Source organism: Solanum pennellii, chromosome 3, assembly GCF_001406875.1.
Source record: "Solanum pennellii chromosome 3, SPENNV200".
In the NCBI taxonomy this organism is placed as follows: domain Eukaryota; kingdom Viridiplantae; phylum Streptophyta; class Magnoliopsida; order Solanales; family Solanaceae; genus Solanum; species Solanum pennellii.
In genome coordinates, this window is record NC_028639.1 from 306,755 (window position 1) to 322,479 (window position 15,725).

At 35.4% G+C, this 15,725-nt stretch overlaps 1 protein-coding gene across 2 annotated transcripts; it reads right to left on the reverse strand.

Annotated features, from left to right (window-relative positions):
• Positions 1–216: 216 nt before the first annotated feature.
• LOC107014504 (TNF receptor-associated factor homolog 1b) lies at positions 217–14,356 on the reverse strand. 2 transcript variants are annotated; one of them, XM_015214434.2, is made up of 13 exons: positions 14,210–14,356; positions 13,225–13,434; positions 11,407–11,518; positions 8,515–8,603; positions 8,324–8,392; positions 8,111–8,240; positions 6,955–7,113; positions 6,325–6,673; positions 5,445–5,557; positions 4,408–4,552; positions 2,617–3,089; positions 2,329–2,509; positions 217–1,881 (listed from the first exon to the last, which is right to left on the reverse strand). In XM_015214434.2, the coding sequence occupies exons 2-13, from the start codon at positions 13,403–13,405 to the stop codon at positions 433–435; spliced, it is 3,450 nt and encodes a 1,149-aa protein (XP_015069920.1). In that variant the 5' UTR covers positions 13,406–13,434; positions 14,210–14,356; the 3' UTR covers positions 217–432. The 2 variants fall into 2 exon arrangements, with proteins under 2 accessions (XP_015069920.1, XP_027770977.1); XM_027915176.1 differs by having other exon boundaries at positions 13,225–13,453; positions 14,210–14,347.
• Positions 14,357–15,725: the final 1,369 nt, after the last annotated feature.

The following is a 15,725-nucleotide window of genomic DNA, read 5'->3' on the forward strand; positions in this document are numbered from 1 at the left end:
TGGAGAAAAATAAAAGACTCAATGATCAAATCAAATTATAACATTTATGACTCGAAATGGAAGTAACAGTATCTACTCGGATACCACAGTGGAAGTATGTTAAATAAAGAACCATTAATTATGGACATCTTTTGTGATATATTTTTATTAATTATAACTTGAATTTCTCAACCTGCAACAGCAAAATATTAATAGCATAAATGAAATTTGGAGGAATAAAAAGAAAAGGACAAACTTCTATAATGTCAAATACTCAATCTGAGGAGCAATAGCAAAGCCATGGTTTTTTTAAGTTAAAATTTGAAACAAAGAAGCAGAAGCACCCTATACAACATGTTTCCTGTAAAGACGAAAAGGCTCTTCTCAATCAAATGCATTATTACAAAGGAAAACAGCTTAAATATTCAAGGCAAGGCTCCCCTATAGAAGCTTTCAAAGGCCATTTGAAGGCCTAAATACTCCATACCCGTTGACGCCGCATGCCAAGTTCGGGTAGTCTGGGAGGGGATACTGGTGACTACCATCAATAGTCCCATTCCTCATCCCGAGAAATGATGGGTCAGAACCCATCATTTGCCACTGGTTAGGAACTAACCCGTCCATATGATGATGCCCACTATTGAGTCGAGGGTCGGTCTGCATAATCATATCACTTGCACTATCAAAAAGGCCTCCAGAATAGTGATGCTGGAACACGTCATGATAACTTCGTGATCGTTCAAACCTACAAGAGCTCGATGAGGGACCTAGATCAACTGGCGTGCCGATATCGCCTGGGAATGCGAACCCCTGATTCAGATGCTGCAATCCACTGCTAAAGCTTTGAAAGCCTGAGTCGGGTATAGAAGTTCTTCCAATCCCATGATCATCGTTCAGTAAGTCGTTAATAATATCAAGATGAGGGAATTCATCAGCTGATACACTCTGGGGTTGGCGTCCAGACGTGCATGCCAGAGAATCAGGAAGGTGATCATGTGCCCTGCTGCTGTTTACAGCCTTGAACATATCAAAGTTCCTAATTCCACTTGATGAAGAAGGATGATCTTGAGACATACTCCTGCTGCTGTCCCTTTGGGGACAATCCCAATGCAGTCCATTCTGCACGCTGCCATTATTATTCACCATTCCATATGAAAAGCTTGGTCTGACAGAACTAGGTTCTGCTCTTTCCAAGCCCTGCGGTAAATATAACGCTTGAGAAATCACTGGAGGCTGTTGACAGTATGAATGTGATGAGTTAACTGCTGAAATTGGAGAATGAGGTTGACCAAAACTAGCTGGGGTTCCAGAAACAGGACTGCCCATAATTGCGTTCCGGTAGGACTGAGTAAGATAACTGTGTGTTGCGGGTGAAGGATCAGAACCCAATCGACCAGCAGCACTAACCGAACGAGCCAGTGATGGCATTGTCTGAACCATGGAAACAACAGGAGCAGCAGGCTTAGGTCCAGGAACTAGAGGATCACACAAAGGTCTTGACATGGCAGGCACATGTTGCCATTTGAAACTTTCTGTTGTAGTAGACACTGTTACTTGTTGAGATGTGGGAGCCTTCCCAGCCGTAACACAAGTGGCCTGAACCGCCTTATCCTTGACCCTTGGTTCTACGGTTTTATGAGGATCAGCTTTCAACATCACAGCAGTTTCAGATGAATCCGACACCAGAACTGGCTTATCAGCAAGCTTAGGACCATCTGAAGATGATCTTTTAACCAAAATAAGATCACTTGTGACTGGAATCTTCATCTGTGACTTTTGCTGAACATCAGAGCCTGCAACTTTTGGAGGGCTTCTGGGAGAAGACTGGACACTTGACTTCTCCTTGGAAGGTCTCTCTGTGTCAGCCTTCCTTGACTTCCTCTGCGGCGAAGCTACTACTTCCTGCTCAGAGTAAGAAAATAGAATGAAACTTGTACCTACTGGAACACCAACAGAAACATAGCATCTATGGAAAAGAAATTTCCTATAAACTCATAATCGGATAGGTACATGCATCTTAACAAATAGAGGCAGTTCACTACAATTTTCAGTATAGTAATTACCTACATGAAAGTAAGACAATGAAGCTCAATTTCCAAGAGATCTTTCTTTTCATGCATTTTTTAAAGTTCACCATGTAACAAATGTGACAGGCATTTCAGGTATATCAGGTCAATGTCGTGAAGTGATGAGAGATTAAGGAGGGAGAGACGGAACCCCCCCCCACCCCACCCCACCCCCAAAAAAAAAAAGAGTTTCACCAACATTGAGTGCTATCTCCTAAGTTAAAGTCATACTTATGAAGATCAGTTAGTTCAGAAAATGAATGTATACAAGGAAGATAACAACCTTCTTCGTGTCTCGCTGCTCACTCGACAAAAGCACAGAAGACTGAGGCTCAGCTGCAGGTGCCCTGCAACTCATATCACTTTGCTGCCCTACATTCGAAACAGCATCTAACGGCTGACTTAGTGTTTCACTAGCCCAATCGGCGGCTTTACAAGTTGACTTGTTTCTCTGGTTTCTCGCTCTGGAAAGTTGAAGCATAAAGATTTTAAGCTCAACCAAATTCCAAATATATTTAGAATACACTCCTCACCACACCACACCCCAAAGAACAAGAAAAACAGAGGTTACCTGCTTGGTGATTTCTGATTTTTATGGTTCGAAGATGTCCATCTGCAAGGCCCATTCAAAACCACTGAAGGAATTGAGTCTGTGGAACATGTTGATGAACTATCATCCATTACAGAAGGACTTCTCCTTCCCGCTAACCCATTTTGCACTGCTGAAAGGTCACTTAACCCACTACAGCTAGTTTCAGTGGAAGGATGAACTTCCGAGCTGTCAGTACCCCAATTGACAGGACTTGCATCTCTGTCATCAGAGTCGGGATTAATTACCTCTGGGACACAATCTATTGAATCAGAAACATCCGATACTGCTTCCAGTACATCTGGTTTTCCAAGCACTGCTTCTGGCTCATCATTTATGTACTCGTTTCCATCACAAATAGGTCCATCCAGATCAGTCTTATATAGCTCCACCACAGCAGATTTTACATCAATAGCCTTATCCTTTATTTTGTGATTATTCCGCTTCTGCTTAGCCTGACATACAAAGCAAGCATGATGAATATATTTATCCTAAAAGCAAAGATCCTACTTCATCAATAACACCATTCTGAACTAGTCTCTATCTTTGCTAGGCAAAAGCAAAAATATTTTGCTCTGAACATTAAAAAAGGGAACTGACAATTGTGTGCTTCCATGTAACAAAATCACAAAGGATACAACATTTGTGTCCATCTCTGCTGAGAAAGATATTACAGTTTTACATCACTCCCTCTCTCATTCGCTTTTTTAATTTTCTTGTTTGTTTTTTTAGGTTGAAAGAGGGGCGGAGGAAAACTTAGGAGATAAAATGAAATAATCTTCACCAACAATTTTTATTCTTCTACATGGCATTCATCATTCAACATGCTTTGACAATTAATTGTTGTTCAACTGTTCGCCTATTTAAATATTTCTGAAGAAAACAGAAGTGAAGGCAGTAAGAGATGACTATATGCAATTTGCAGTATGTCCAACAACTACAAAGTTTTAGCAAATACTGGAAGCCCGAGACGAGATTTCCAAGCAATAATTACCTAAGGTAGATGTTTGGGTTCATCGACAAACAGACACAAATTGATTTCTTCTGTTACAACGTACATAAAAGAATTCAATTCCAAAGCTCTTTTCTTATAACATTGAACACTTCCCCTCTAACTGAACTTTCACTGGGTATGTTGTTGTTGTTGTATAACATTAAGCACTTATTCGATTTAATGTGTTAGATCGGACAATCATGGTACAAAATTTAGTATTGTGTAATCCAGTGTTTGTTTGTACTCCTGCATAGCTAATCCTGGTAAAATGCAATACATCAAACGGTGTACTGTTGTATACCCAATATCACATGGAATAACAATACATGGATTAAACGCCAAAAGATAAAACTACCTTTCTAGTTTCATCAAATCCATCAACAGTTCAAAACTCGTTCAATTTTATATTTACAAAAGAAACCCATCTTTCAAATTCTAACCTATATATATCATTGTTATCTCAAAGAACTAATCACTCTAAAAAAAATAACCATTGCATTTACAAATACCTTGTATTGCCATCCCTGCATAGCTTGTTTTGAAAACAAACTACAAATAATAAGCTAATTACCAACCCCATCACTCACAGATGAATGGCTTTAAAAACAGAAACCAACTCAGTGCCACTAGGAGATGCCACTTAAGAACCCCAGACCTCCGCTATTGGACAGACCACCGAAGTGATTGTTCATCCATGATAATAAATTCTTGATAACGGTTACTACAATATCCGAGTTCTTCAATAAAAGTTTGTACATATATCATTTGAAACACAATACCTGCTTTTTCTTGGACTTCTTTTCCTTTCCAGATGCTCGTTTAGCTTTCTGCTCAGTTTCAGCCAGCCCAGCAGCTTCCTCTTCACGGATGAGCTCTTCTTGCCTCTTTAAAGCAACAGCCTCCTGATATGCAACCTCTATTTTACTACAGAAGATAAATGAAAAGGTTATTGTTAACAATCAACAGCTGCAAGGATAACAAACTGCTGCTAATTAAGAAGCGGGAGACTATAGCCCCTTGCAATGAGGAGAATGCAGTTTCTGATGCAACTGTTTGACTATTTATGTTAGTATAACTAATTATCCAGCACAGAAAGAATTAATAAGTAAGATATTAAATCGAGTACATTAAAGACATGCATATAGCCAGCTTGTATGAATGTTTGAGCTTCCCCTTTACCTGATCTGATATAGAAATGAAGCTTCAAACGTTTGTTTCCTTCATTTCCTACCAATCAGCTAACATCAGCATGTATATAACATGTAAATCCTTTAGAATCAAAGAAAGGGAATTCAACAGAAGTCTATTCTTGGACCTCCTTTGGTCAAAGCATCATGATAATTGTATGAAGCCTCGCTACTAATGTTTGGATTAGTTTGGAGCGAATCCAAAATTGAACGGCGAAAGGAAAAGACACTTTGATTTGCTGGAAACATACCTTGTCCGACCCTGGGGTCAAACCATACATAAGTTGTACATGAAATATCACAGAGAACGCAGCAAAATATACTGTATTCTGATCAAATATATAATTTGCAAAATAGAACCTAGATAAATCCTCAGTACATCTCAAGTCTAGAGAAATAGGAATCAGGAAAGAAGTAGACCAACATACACTTAAAAATAAATTTCAAGCTAATCAAAAGATGCAAAGGCATCCATCCAAAAACACAAGAACTAAAAAGTAACAGAAATCTCCAAGTTCTAACCATTTAAATAGCAAGGTCAAAGAGAAAAACTTATGTTCCTTACCTTTTCTTATGCATTGTCTCACAATTAAGTGTCAAAATATGCAAATAATTGATCAAGATTTTACCTGAAAATCTGTGCAAGGACAAATATCTCAATGGTTCGACGACCTAATTCAGTTAAACGCCTCTCATCACGCTCAATTGAGTCTTTGTTAAACTCATCTCCAGAAGTGCCATCCTGAAACAAAAGGCAATGGTACAATAAGCAAATGTCTCTGCAGTATCGATACATGTTACCTACCAAAAAGAAAGATAAATTGCAAGTATGCAGAGCACAAGCAACGGAAGTTCACAAAGCTCACAAGATCTGATACAAAAATGGACTTGTCATATAAAAGAACAAAATATATCTGTCATATCCATCCACCCACCTAAAAACATTGTTGGGGTATTAAGGATCTGAGTTCTTTTGTGTGTGTGTGTGTTAAGGGGATGGGGGCAGTATCAGGAGCAAAGATGATTCCAAGTTAAAAGGCTATTAGTACACAACTGTTTGACGAACAGTTCTATTCTCCACTTGCATAAAGACATAAAATTCTTTTCAAGTACGAAAAATGTATTCCAGCTGACATCAACATACTAAGCATACTTTTGACATGTCAGAAAATAAACATATAAGCAAACAAACAAATAAAACCAATGACAAGCAAGAACTAAGAAAATCTTAATCATTTATCGCAAGTGATTAATCTAATCTGTCTGATAGCAATGGACATTAAAAGTGACATCTTCTTCTTAAATATAAATGTAAACCTCCAGTGAATTGTTGGGTTAACATTCTTATCAATTTGTTAATATCCTTATTTTTGAGAAGAAAAATTGTTACACGCGTATTTCTGAATATCATTTTTTAGCTTTATATAGCAAAGAGGAACCTAATTTTAGCTACTATCACCATGGAATATATTTGGGCTATAGTTTTAACAATGGCATTGTGTCACTCACCTTTGTCCGGTTTTGAGGGCCTTTCTCATCCTTTGGAGGCAATGGCTCCAACGCAGCACTCTCAAGCAATAACAAGACATCATCCACCAAAACAAACACGTTTTTCTCCAAACGGACAATAGGAACCAGTTGTTCCTCTGCATCCGAATTTTTTGCCTTACTTTTCTTGCCCACTGTCTGGCCTTCAAGGGACCTAAGCCCGCTGTACAAGGAGTCCATGACAAGAGTAGAAGTAACCTCTTTCTCTATGAAAAAGTTCTTGACAACCACTTTTAAAATTGAATCTGATCTCTCCTTGGACATGCGGCGCCTAGAATTTTGGTCCATCCCCATCCAAAAAGTACAGAAGCTGAAATTTCATTACAAGTAGTCACTAAGTTTAGGTGAAAATGCTGAGAAACATGATCAACAGAAGACTGAAGTCAAAATCTTAAGCATTTCTCTCAAGGAGATGAGGAGGAATACGGTTTTTCGACATAAAAACATTAATCGTGAGTAATTGGACACAAACAACCCAGCTAGACTAGATACAGCAGGGAGCACAAACCAAAATAAAAGCTAGAGGGCTATAGAAAATAAAAGCCTGTTAAACATTGTCGATAGATAGTTTAAGAAAATTGACACCCCTACCTCGACCATCGCGCTCTATCCTCTATCAACTTCCCAAGCTTTACTCGTCGCTCTTCTACGAAACGGCGACATATTTGCTCCACATTACTCAAATATACTCTAACAAGCTCCCTTCGATATTGACGGTCAAGGCAACGGAAGGGACGGTCTGCTTTCTCCCTACAGACGATGGTAGCAGTTCAGCATCACAAGGATTATAGCAGTATAATCAAATAATCACTGTTTTTAGACCCATTTAAGCACGAATGGCCCTGCTTAGGAGCAACTCACTATGAAATAGTATAAAAGACAGTATTCTAATTCTCAGAAAGAAGGATTCAGAAAAGAACTGCAATGCATCCTCAAGGCTCAAGCTGAACTAAAACGTAGTTTGAAGATTTATGTAAAACAAATGGAGTCTTCCAATTTGGTGATCTAGTTGCATTGTTCTATAATGGTCTAAGTTGCTGATTGGTTCAAACATCACAATATGCAGCCAGTGCATACTTCAATCATGTCCACGATTTTCAAGCTCAAATTATAATAGTACAGTATTACAAGGATAAAGAAACACGAGCTTGAAACATATGGAGGGTAAAAACAGATTGATCTATTGCATGAATAATGTTTATAACACATACACAGTGAGTATAACTTTTACTTGGAATTAATCCCCGTGTAAAACTAAGAAAAATAGAAATCTTGGAAACCCAATTCAATTATTCAATGATGTGTCCTCAGGTCATGTCACACCTATGGCATGTTCAAATCTATGCTTGAGATCGACCAATTTGCAACTTCTTTTATTACTCAAACTGTACCTTTTACACCCCATTCACAAAGTATACATCAAGGATCACTTTTGAAATTTTCACAAGGTGGAAGAAGCACACTAATAGTGCATCTGCTAAACCTCTTAATGTAACAAAAGGTAAATACATTAGGAAGATGATGGATGAATGCATGCCCAATGAATTAATAATCACATCACAATCAAAGAAGAAGAGCTATCTTTTTCATGGATCAAGATGCAATTCAAGGGTAAAACAGTGAGCTGCATTAAAGGGAACCTAATAATAAATATATAAAATCAGAAGGCCTCGTTTGTTCATGTAATGTAGCAGAGAAACAAACATCAATCTAAAAAGTTTTAAATAGGGAGGGACTAGTAAAAGACCTGATTACTTGAACTTGAGCCTTTATTATGAGTGTATCAGCATCGACAAAACCATCTAAAACTTTCGACAGCTCCATAAACTTTTTCCACCCCCAATCATGCTCTTTCTTCCAGAAACGATGTAATGTATCTGCAGAAAATTTGCAGCTGTATATTAATGAGAGCACAAATGGAACCAATTCAATCGCAAAGGAACACACCCAATGAACCAACCTGAATACTTGGACTTCTTTGGGTCTTTGTTCACCACAGCAATAGTGAATTGAGCAAAATGACTCCAACCTGTTCTTATCAAAATAGAGAATGAAACATCATAACCATAGCTAACACATCACTTTCTAGATAGTTAGTAATGAACTATCACAGCTTTTTTGACTATTAGAACTATCACAGCTTTTTTGCACCTGGAAGGAGCTTGTCATGATTAGCTACACACAGAAACAATGAGAGATGGTTGCAAACATCACATCCCTGAGGGTATATCAAAATGTACCTGCCGCAACAGTTGGAGGAAAATTTGTCAGTCACTCTTAATTCATGAGCTGATAGTTTCCATTAAATAAAAGAAAATGAGCATATAATGATACAACAGATACTGCTTTTATTGCATTTCCCCAAGTAACTTCCACTATCCTGATGAGAGTGCCATGATAACCCAAACTCCAATTTTACAATTACCATCACCAACCTCCAGATCAATATAACAAGACAATAACTATTGTGCCAGCCACCCATACGCCTGAAACTAAGCTAAGTTTATTTGGTTCAACGATGGATAAGCAGAAGGAAACAGGAATGGGAGTTGATGTGACCTATTGATCATTCACTTCTAGAGGAAAGTAAAAAAGGGTTTACCATGTTGTTTGACATGTACTAAGAAGAATATAGTGATTTTCATTCAATTTTCTCAAGGGTTGAAGAAAGATGACATGGAGAGCTTCATGTACCTAGTCTCTCTTTGTCTAACCAAACCACGAAAAATAACTCATTTCTCCAATTTTACTAACTTTCATCCTACTATATAACATATCTTGGAAATGATTATAGCAATTAATGGGGAACTGGAAATAAGTGTCAATGCAGCATCACTAATAAGAAAGTTAATATACATAGAAAGTAAAAATAGTTTTTAGCTAAGATGCTCGGACTCGGCAATTTTTTGGTGCGGCACACGTGTCGACACAACACTGACACGGGTAAGGGTGTGGGATCTGTGTAGGATGGATCAAACGAGATTGGGTGTGTTGACGAACAATTTGGAGAAAGAAGTGAAATTTTGGTATCTCAAAGTAAAGATTTGAGTATAAACAGAATACCATCAATTTTGCTGCTATATAGTAATTTATACTAGTCCTTTTGTCTCCTTTGAAGCTTTTTCTTGATAAATCTTCTTAATCATGTTGGCTGTTGCAGGTTTCTAAAATTTAAGAGCTCTACGATTTCTATCTTGGAATAGAGAAGCCAAGAATTGGTGATGCCTTGGTGGACTACAAGACTCCTGTGTGTTGTGAGTTTTATTGTACTGGGGAAAAACAAAGACATGGAAAACTTGTTGGGGAAGCCGAGAATTGGTGATGCCTTGGTGGACTACAAGACTTCTGTGTGTTGTGAGTTTTATTGTATTGGGGAAAAACAAAGACATGGAGAACTCGTTTGGGAAGAAGATGGATGAGAGAAAACAAAGCATAGGAACAAAGCTGAAGAAGACAACTAAGACCCTGAGAGTAACTTATTATCTATTTTAATTGACCTTTAGTCCTTTATTAGCTGCCACGTTTATTGTTTATTATATTCAGGACAAACGTATTATATATATTTTGGGTAAAATGAGATAAACATAACATATTAATTAGAGTTCATAAATGAGAAATATTATAATTATGTAATTATAATAAAAATTGCCAAGTCCACTGAACCCTATCCGTATCTAGGTTCAAATCCCAGTATCTTAAAAATTAGATCATGAAGAACCCAACATGCGGACCTGCACCCATGTCGGACACCCGAGTCCGAGCAACTTAAATTTTTAGCATAGCATTTAGAATAAGACAATTTTTCGTCGTTGAAAATATAAGATGTAGTTATCGTATCCAATAGTGTGGCCTAGAGGTCACTAAACCAGTGAATGGAACCTAGGGTTCAAGTCCCTATAGAGACAAAAAGAAGGTTAGGTGATAACTCCCCCTTTTTGTAGCCTTGGTGGGAGGTAGCAAGTACCCAGTGTAATAGTTGATACCCGCAGTCTCGAAGCTGTCCAGAAAAATGCACTTGTCATTTATGTAACAACTCTGAGAAACTGAAAAGTCACTTTCTTATTCCATTCTCAATTTTTCAAGTTATTCTAATAGTTTATTCTCAAGTCAATCACATCCCATTTCCTCTAACTATCGATGGTCTACCATCTCAAGAAAAATTGTCACTCAATATTTAGCTCACAACCGGCAAGACAATTTTATGGAACGTCCTAGAAGATCTCAAAAGTCAGTATATTTTATTACAACCTTGGTTCATTTAGAGAACATGCCCCAGCACGAGAAGAAGTGGTGGAAATGGTATCGGTAGCTAATGTAGCATTGGATAAATGATGGTACCTTTTTTCAATTTATGTGAACATATTTGAATGGACACAAGTTTAAGAAATAAATGAACGAATTTTGGATGTTGCAGTCTTAAACATGCCAAAACATTTGTGTCGATATAGAATTTTTGGAACTTGTGGGTTCTAAACATGTTATAACATTTGTATAGCTATAAAAGCTGCTCACTAAGGGTAAATTGGGAAGTTCAAATTAAATTAATTCCAACATCAGAAAGGTGTCTTTCTTTTTAAATGGACTAAAAAGGATATAGGTTCACGTAGATTGAAATGGAAATAGAGTAACAAACCCTAATATAGGGTTGGAAATAAGAAATACTTCATGTAAAGAAGGAAAAGATAATAGGAGTTAAGAGTCATGGCAAAGAATAAGATTCATAGTGATTCTAGTAAATATAAGATGTAATATCAACTGCCATGTGTCAAATCACTCGGGCAATCCACAAATTATTGTTTTCGTCAATTCTCGTTCTCAAAAGTCTTCTTAATCTATTCAAGTACTTAACTAAATAAAATAGAGTGCACATGGAAGACTTCTTTTACATAAGATTCTAAATGCAGTTACAAAAATGAGCTTACAGAAGAGGTTACAGAGGCTATCCAAATAAGTATGTTCACAAAAAAATAATTCTTCACCAATTGTTACCTTTGTCAAAAATAATAATAATAATAATAATAATTCTTCACCAAAACATCATACCATTTGTAGCCGCCAACATCAAATGCATTACTCCGAAGTTCTCTCTTGTTGATTTGTGAAAACTTATCGATCTTCCATGTATATTTCCCATATAGCTCAGAAGGTTTAGGGCCTAAAGACAACAAAAGAGGATAACTGAATTAAAGAACAAATGGGGCAACTGAATAAGAAAATTATCAACTGTACCTCAAGAATCATGTCTCTGTACCCAATAGTAAAAAGACACGTTATTTTGCAATTTAAATCAATTGCGGTTAAATCCTCTAATTTTTTTGTCTCTATTTGTTATAAAATATGGACAAGTGAAAAGTAGGCAGTATGGTATCTTTTACGTTAAGTTAAAAAAGAAAAAGGTTGCAGTCACTATGATAACCTCCAAAGTAAAAGACACAACTTAATTGCAATAACTTTTTATGAGAACTAATAAAACAGCAAAAATTATGAAACAAATACAACTCCAATCTCTCCGCACAAGGTATTGCTAGACCCTTGTGTCAGCCATATGACTGTAACTAGCACCAAAGAGTTGTCTCATTTTCATAGAGCTATAAGTTATACAAACTAGAAAAATGAAGAAAGAGTAAAACAACAGAATGAATGTGGCGCACTGTTAAAAAAAAGTAGCTTTAAAGCCAGAGTATGCTAGGATCTCACGAAATTAGCTCTGCGCATAGAGCGGTATAACCACAAGAAAAAAGGCCTTATGGAAACTACGCTATCTAAGTAATTCTTATTGTTGTTCTTGTTCCTTACAAGAAATTCCCCTTCTCCTGATTTACCTGGTGAGGCTGGTGTGTGTGAGTCAATGTTGACACTTACAATAAACATTCTATAATGCACCTAACATCAACACTAAAATGTAAGATAGCTAAGACAGTATCCACAATTATAAGAAGAAAAAGACGAAAACACTAGGTGATTTCTTTCCATCTTTCCTTACCCTGGTTGACAAAGCTACCTGGTACCTATTGCTTGTGGAAGGTGGCAGGTATACCGTGGAATTAGTCGATGCGGGCACAAGTTGGACCAGACATCACAGTTAATTAAAAAAAAAAAATACCAACTCAAATACCTTGTAGATGGAAATCTAGTAATACTATACACCTTTTAATCAGGGATTAGAAAAGGGACAGCAAAAGAAGGCTTGAGAATATTAGCAGCTACTTGACAACTTTGAAGGGCTTCCAGAAGTAGAAGAGGAGAGGAGGCGAATTGAAAACATGGTGGTTCTTAATGAACTATAAGAGAGGTTTGATTATACATAACGAAGGGATAAATTTCTTCACTTAATGAGGTCTGTTTGATTTTCTTTTTAAAAATAATTAATTAATATATATATATATATATATATATATAAAGAATTTTTAGTCGAAATCACTTAGTTGGAGATATCAACTTCTACTCAAATGATACAAGTTATATGTAAAAGCAACTACAGCTAATGATAGGTGAAGGTTCTGACATCCTTTTGGGAGTGTGGCAAGTTAATATCAAATGGCTATTCTTCTAATACCACAAATCCAAAGACTACACACTTCAAACTGAGGCTGAGTACAAAAATCTTAAACCTGGTCTAGCACATCATTAGATTCACAGCCAGATAAGACACTTTTGATCTTGCTCACAAGGAAAAATTTATGTATGTATCCAGGTCAGTCACTGATAATCTACTTTCCTCATAAGAAAATGTAGATGTGCGAGTGTAAGAGAGAACGAGAGAAAACAAACATCATATTGATTAATGTAAATGACTCCTTGATTATCAAAAGCATAAATTTGAATGAATTGGTAAAGACTTGGAGATTGCAAGCACCATACCAACATCTTCATCGTCATCACAATCCCAGTAAGGAGGCGAAGTTGATGGAGTTCCATTTTCTACCTGCTCAGATGACCTCCATTCAGCCAATGCTTCACTATTTTGGCATTGCTGCTGCCCACTTGACACTCCCTCTGAAGACCTTGCTGTCCCTGCCTCCTCATAAGCACTTGAAGCCATTTCTCGTTCCACAGCTCCTGCAGCTTCACCTGAACCAAACAGATCACACTTTTTAACAGAAATTATTCAGAAGCTAGAAGCATGCAACACTAAAAAATCTGCATTTAACACGTCCGAGAAATCCTCAGATCAACGCATAGTACAGCGGCAAAAATTACAACCTTCTCAGCCAGCAAATTTAGTAGAGAGTGTAAATTCATCAATGAAAGGCAAAATAATTTAAATAGATAATGGGGATCACCAAACTGACTCGACTAGAATTCAATTCCAACATAGTTGTTTTCATTGTAGCAACAAAAATCTTAACTTTTCATAAGACAAAACGTTATTCAAACTCTTCCCAAAAAATCCACATTAAGATAAATCCTAATAAACCCCAATTAAACCAAACTTCCTAAAAACAATTAATGACCGACCAAAAAAATGAATTGAAGTCTAAAGTCAATCAACAACAACAACAACTACACCTCAGTCCCAAACACAAATTCTGGAGCAGAACACAAAAGCAGAAAACATATCAATTAGTTATCAAAAATCCAGTTCAGAATTAAACCCAATTTAAGAAAAAAAAAGTCTATCAACAATAAAAATAATATAAAACATTTCAACTAGTTACCAAAAAAACTCAGTTCACAATTAAACCCAATTGGATAAGATCCACAAGCAAACTGCCAAAAACTTCCAATAAGGATCGGAAAAACTAAAATCCCGAAATACCCCAAACCCTAAAGCAATCAAAGTAAAAAACAAGCAAAAAAACTAAAAAAAATGGAAATCAAAACAATAAATAGTGGAAATTCATACCCGAAGAAGATCGACTAAAAGGAACCAGAGCTTAAGCCGAGAAAACAGAGTTTTTGGGGTTTTTTATTGTCAATGGCGAATGGAAGCTGTAGAGGAAACAAAAAGATTTTAGTTTTAGAGGTGAAGAAGCAGAAATTAGGAAATGAATAAAACTATATATAGTAAGAGGAAAATAATACTTTTGTCATAATTTCTTTTATTTTATTTATCCTCAGACAGTGTGAATAATTAGTATGTATGGGTGGGGTAATAATGTGTTACTGTCTTTTCTTTCCAAAAAAATTAAATTAAATTAAAAATTAAGTATAATATATACGGATAAACATTTTATTTTTGTTTGGTCATAAATTTCGTTTGGAAATTTCATTAAAACTACAAGTTATATTATTTATTACTTGGAAAAGAAATTTAAATTATGTAAGAGAAAGTTTTAATATTAGTCAAAAACTTAAATCTTTTAAAGTCAAATTTTGAAAAATCTCATCAAAATTTATGATTAAACATATATTTAAAGATTAACTTTCTAAATTTAGTCTAAAAAAATTGTGTTCAAATGCTAGTTTTGGAATGTTTACTAGGATAACTTAAAACAAACTAAGAGGGCGTTTAGATTAACTTAAAAGTTGGTTAAGCCTACTTTTAAATTTATTTTTTTTTTGAAGTATTTGATAAATATAAAAAAAAAATAACTTAAAATAAGTTAGGAAGTTTTTGGCAAGGACAAAAATGACTTAAAATAAGTCAAAAAACAAAAATAATTCTCCCCTACTTTTTATTTTTTTTGACTTAAAAGTTATTTCAATTTGATTTTTTATTTTTAATTTAAAGCTACTACTTTTTTTAAGTCAATCCAAACGGTCTAATGTGTATTTTTAAAGTTAAAGTATTTTAGATAGCATTTTCAAATTTAGAATGTTTACTAAGCTAACTAAATGAGTATTGCCTAAACGTGTATTTTAAAGTTAGTTTATTTAGTTGATAATTGAAATTAAGTTAAAATATTTATTTATGTGTAATACCTAAAAAATAATAAAAGCAGTGAAATTTCATCTAATAAAGAAAGTAGAATTCAGAGTGAAAAATGATTTTGAAAAAAAATATTAGGTTGAACATAATGTCACAAATCTATTATCTAACAGCTTTGACTTTTAAAATTTATTTAAGATAAGTAACTTGAATCTTTATCAAATATTTCAGAGAAAAAAATTATAAACATATTATTGTAGATGTTAATTAATGAAACAATAATTTACCTAATTACATAATTTATATGACATTTGAATTATATTTCATAAATCAAATAAAGTGTATCTCAAATATGTGCATGTTAAAATTTGCTCTAATTTTGATAGTTTAGGATTTACTGTGACTACTCTCATTAAATAAATCTAGATTACAAATACTTTTGAATATATTATGTAGCCATGAGCCAAAGAAACATAACAAAACGTTTAAATTATATCATAATAGTTTCAAAGTCATTAGTTGTTCTATTTCATTGAAATTCAATTTGTGA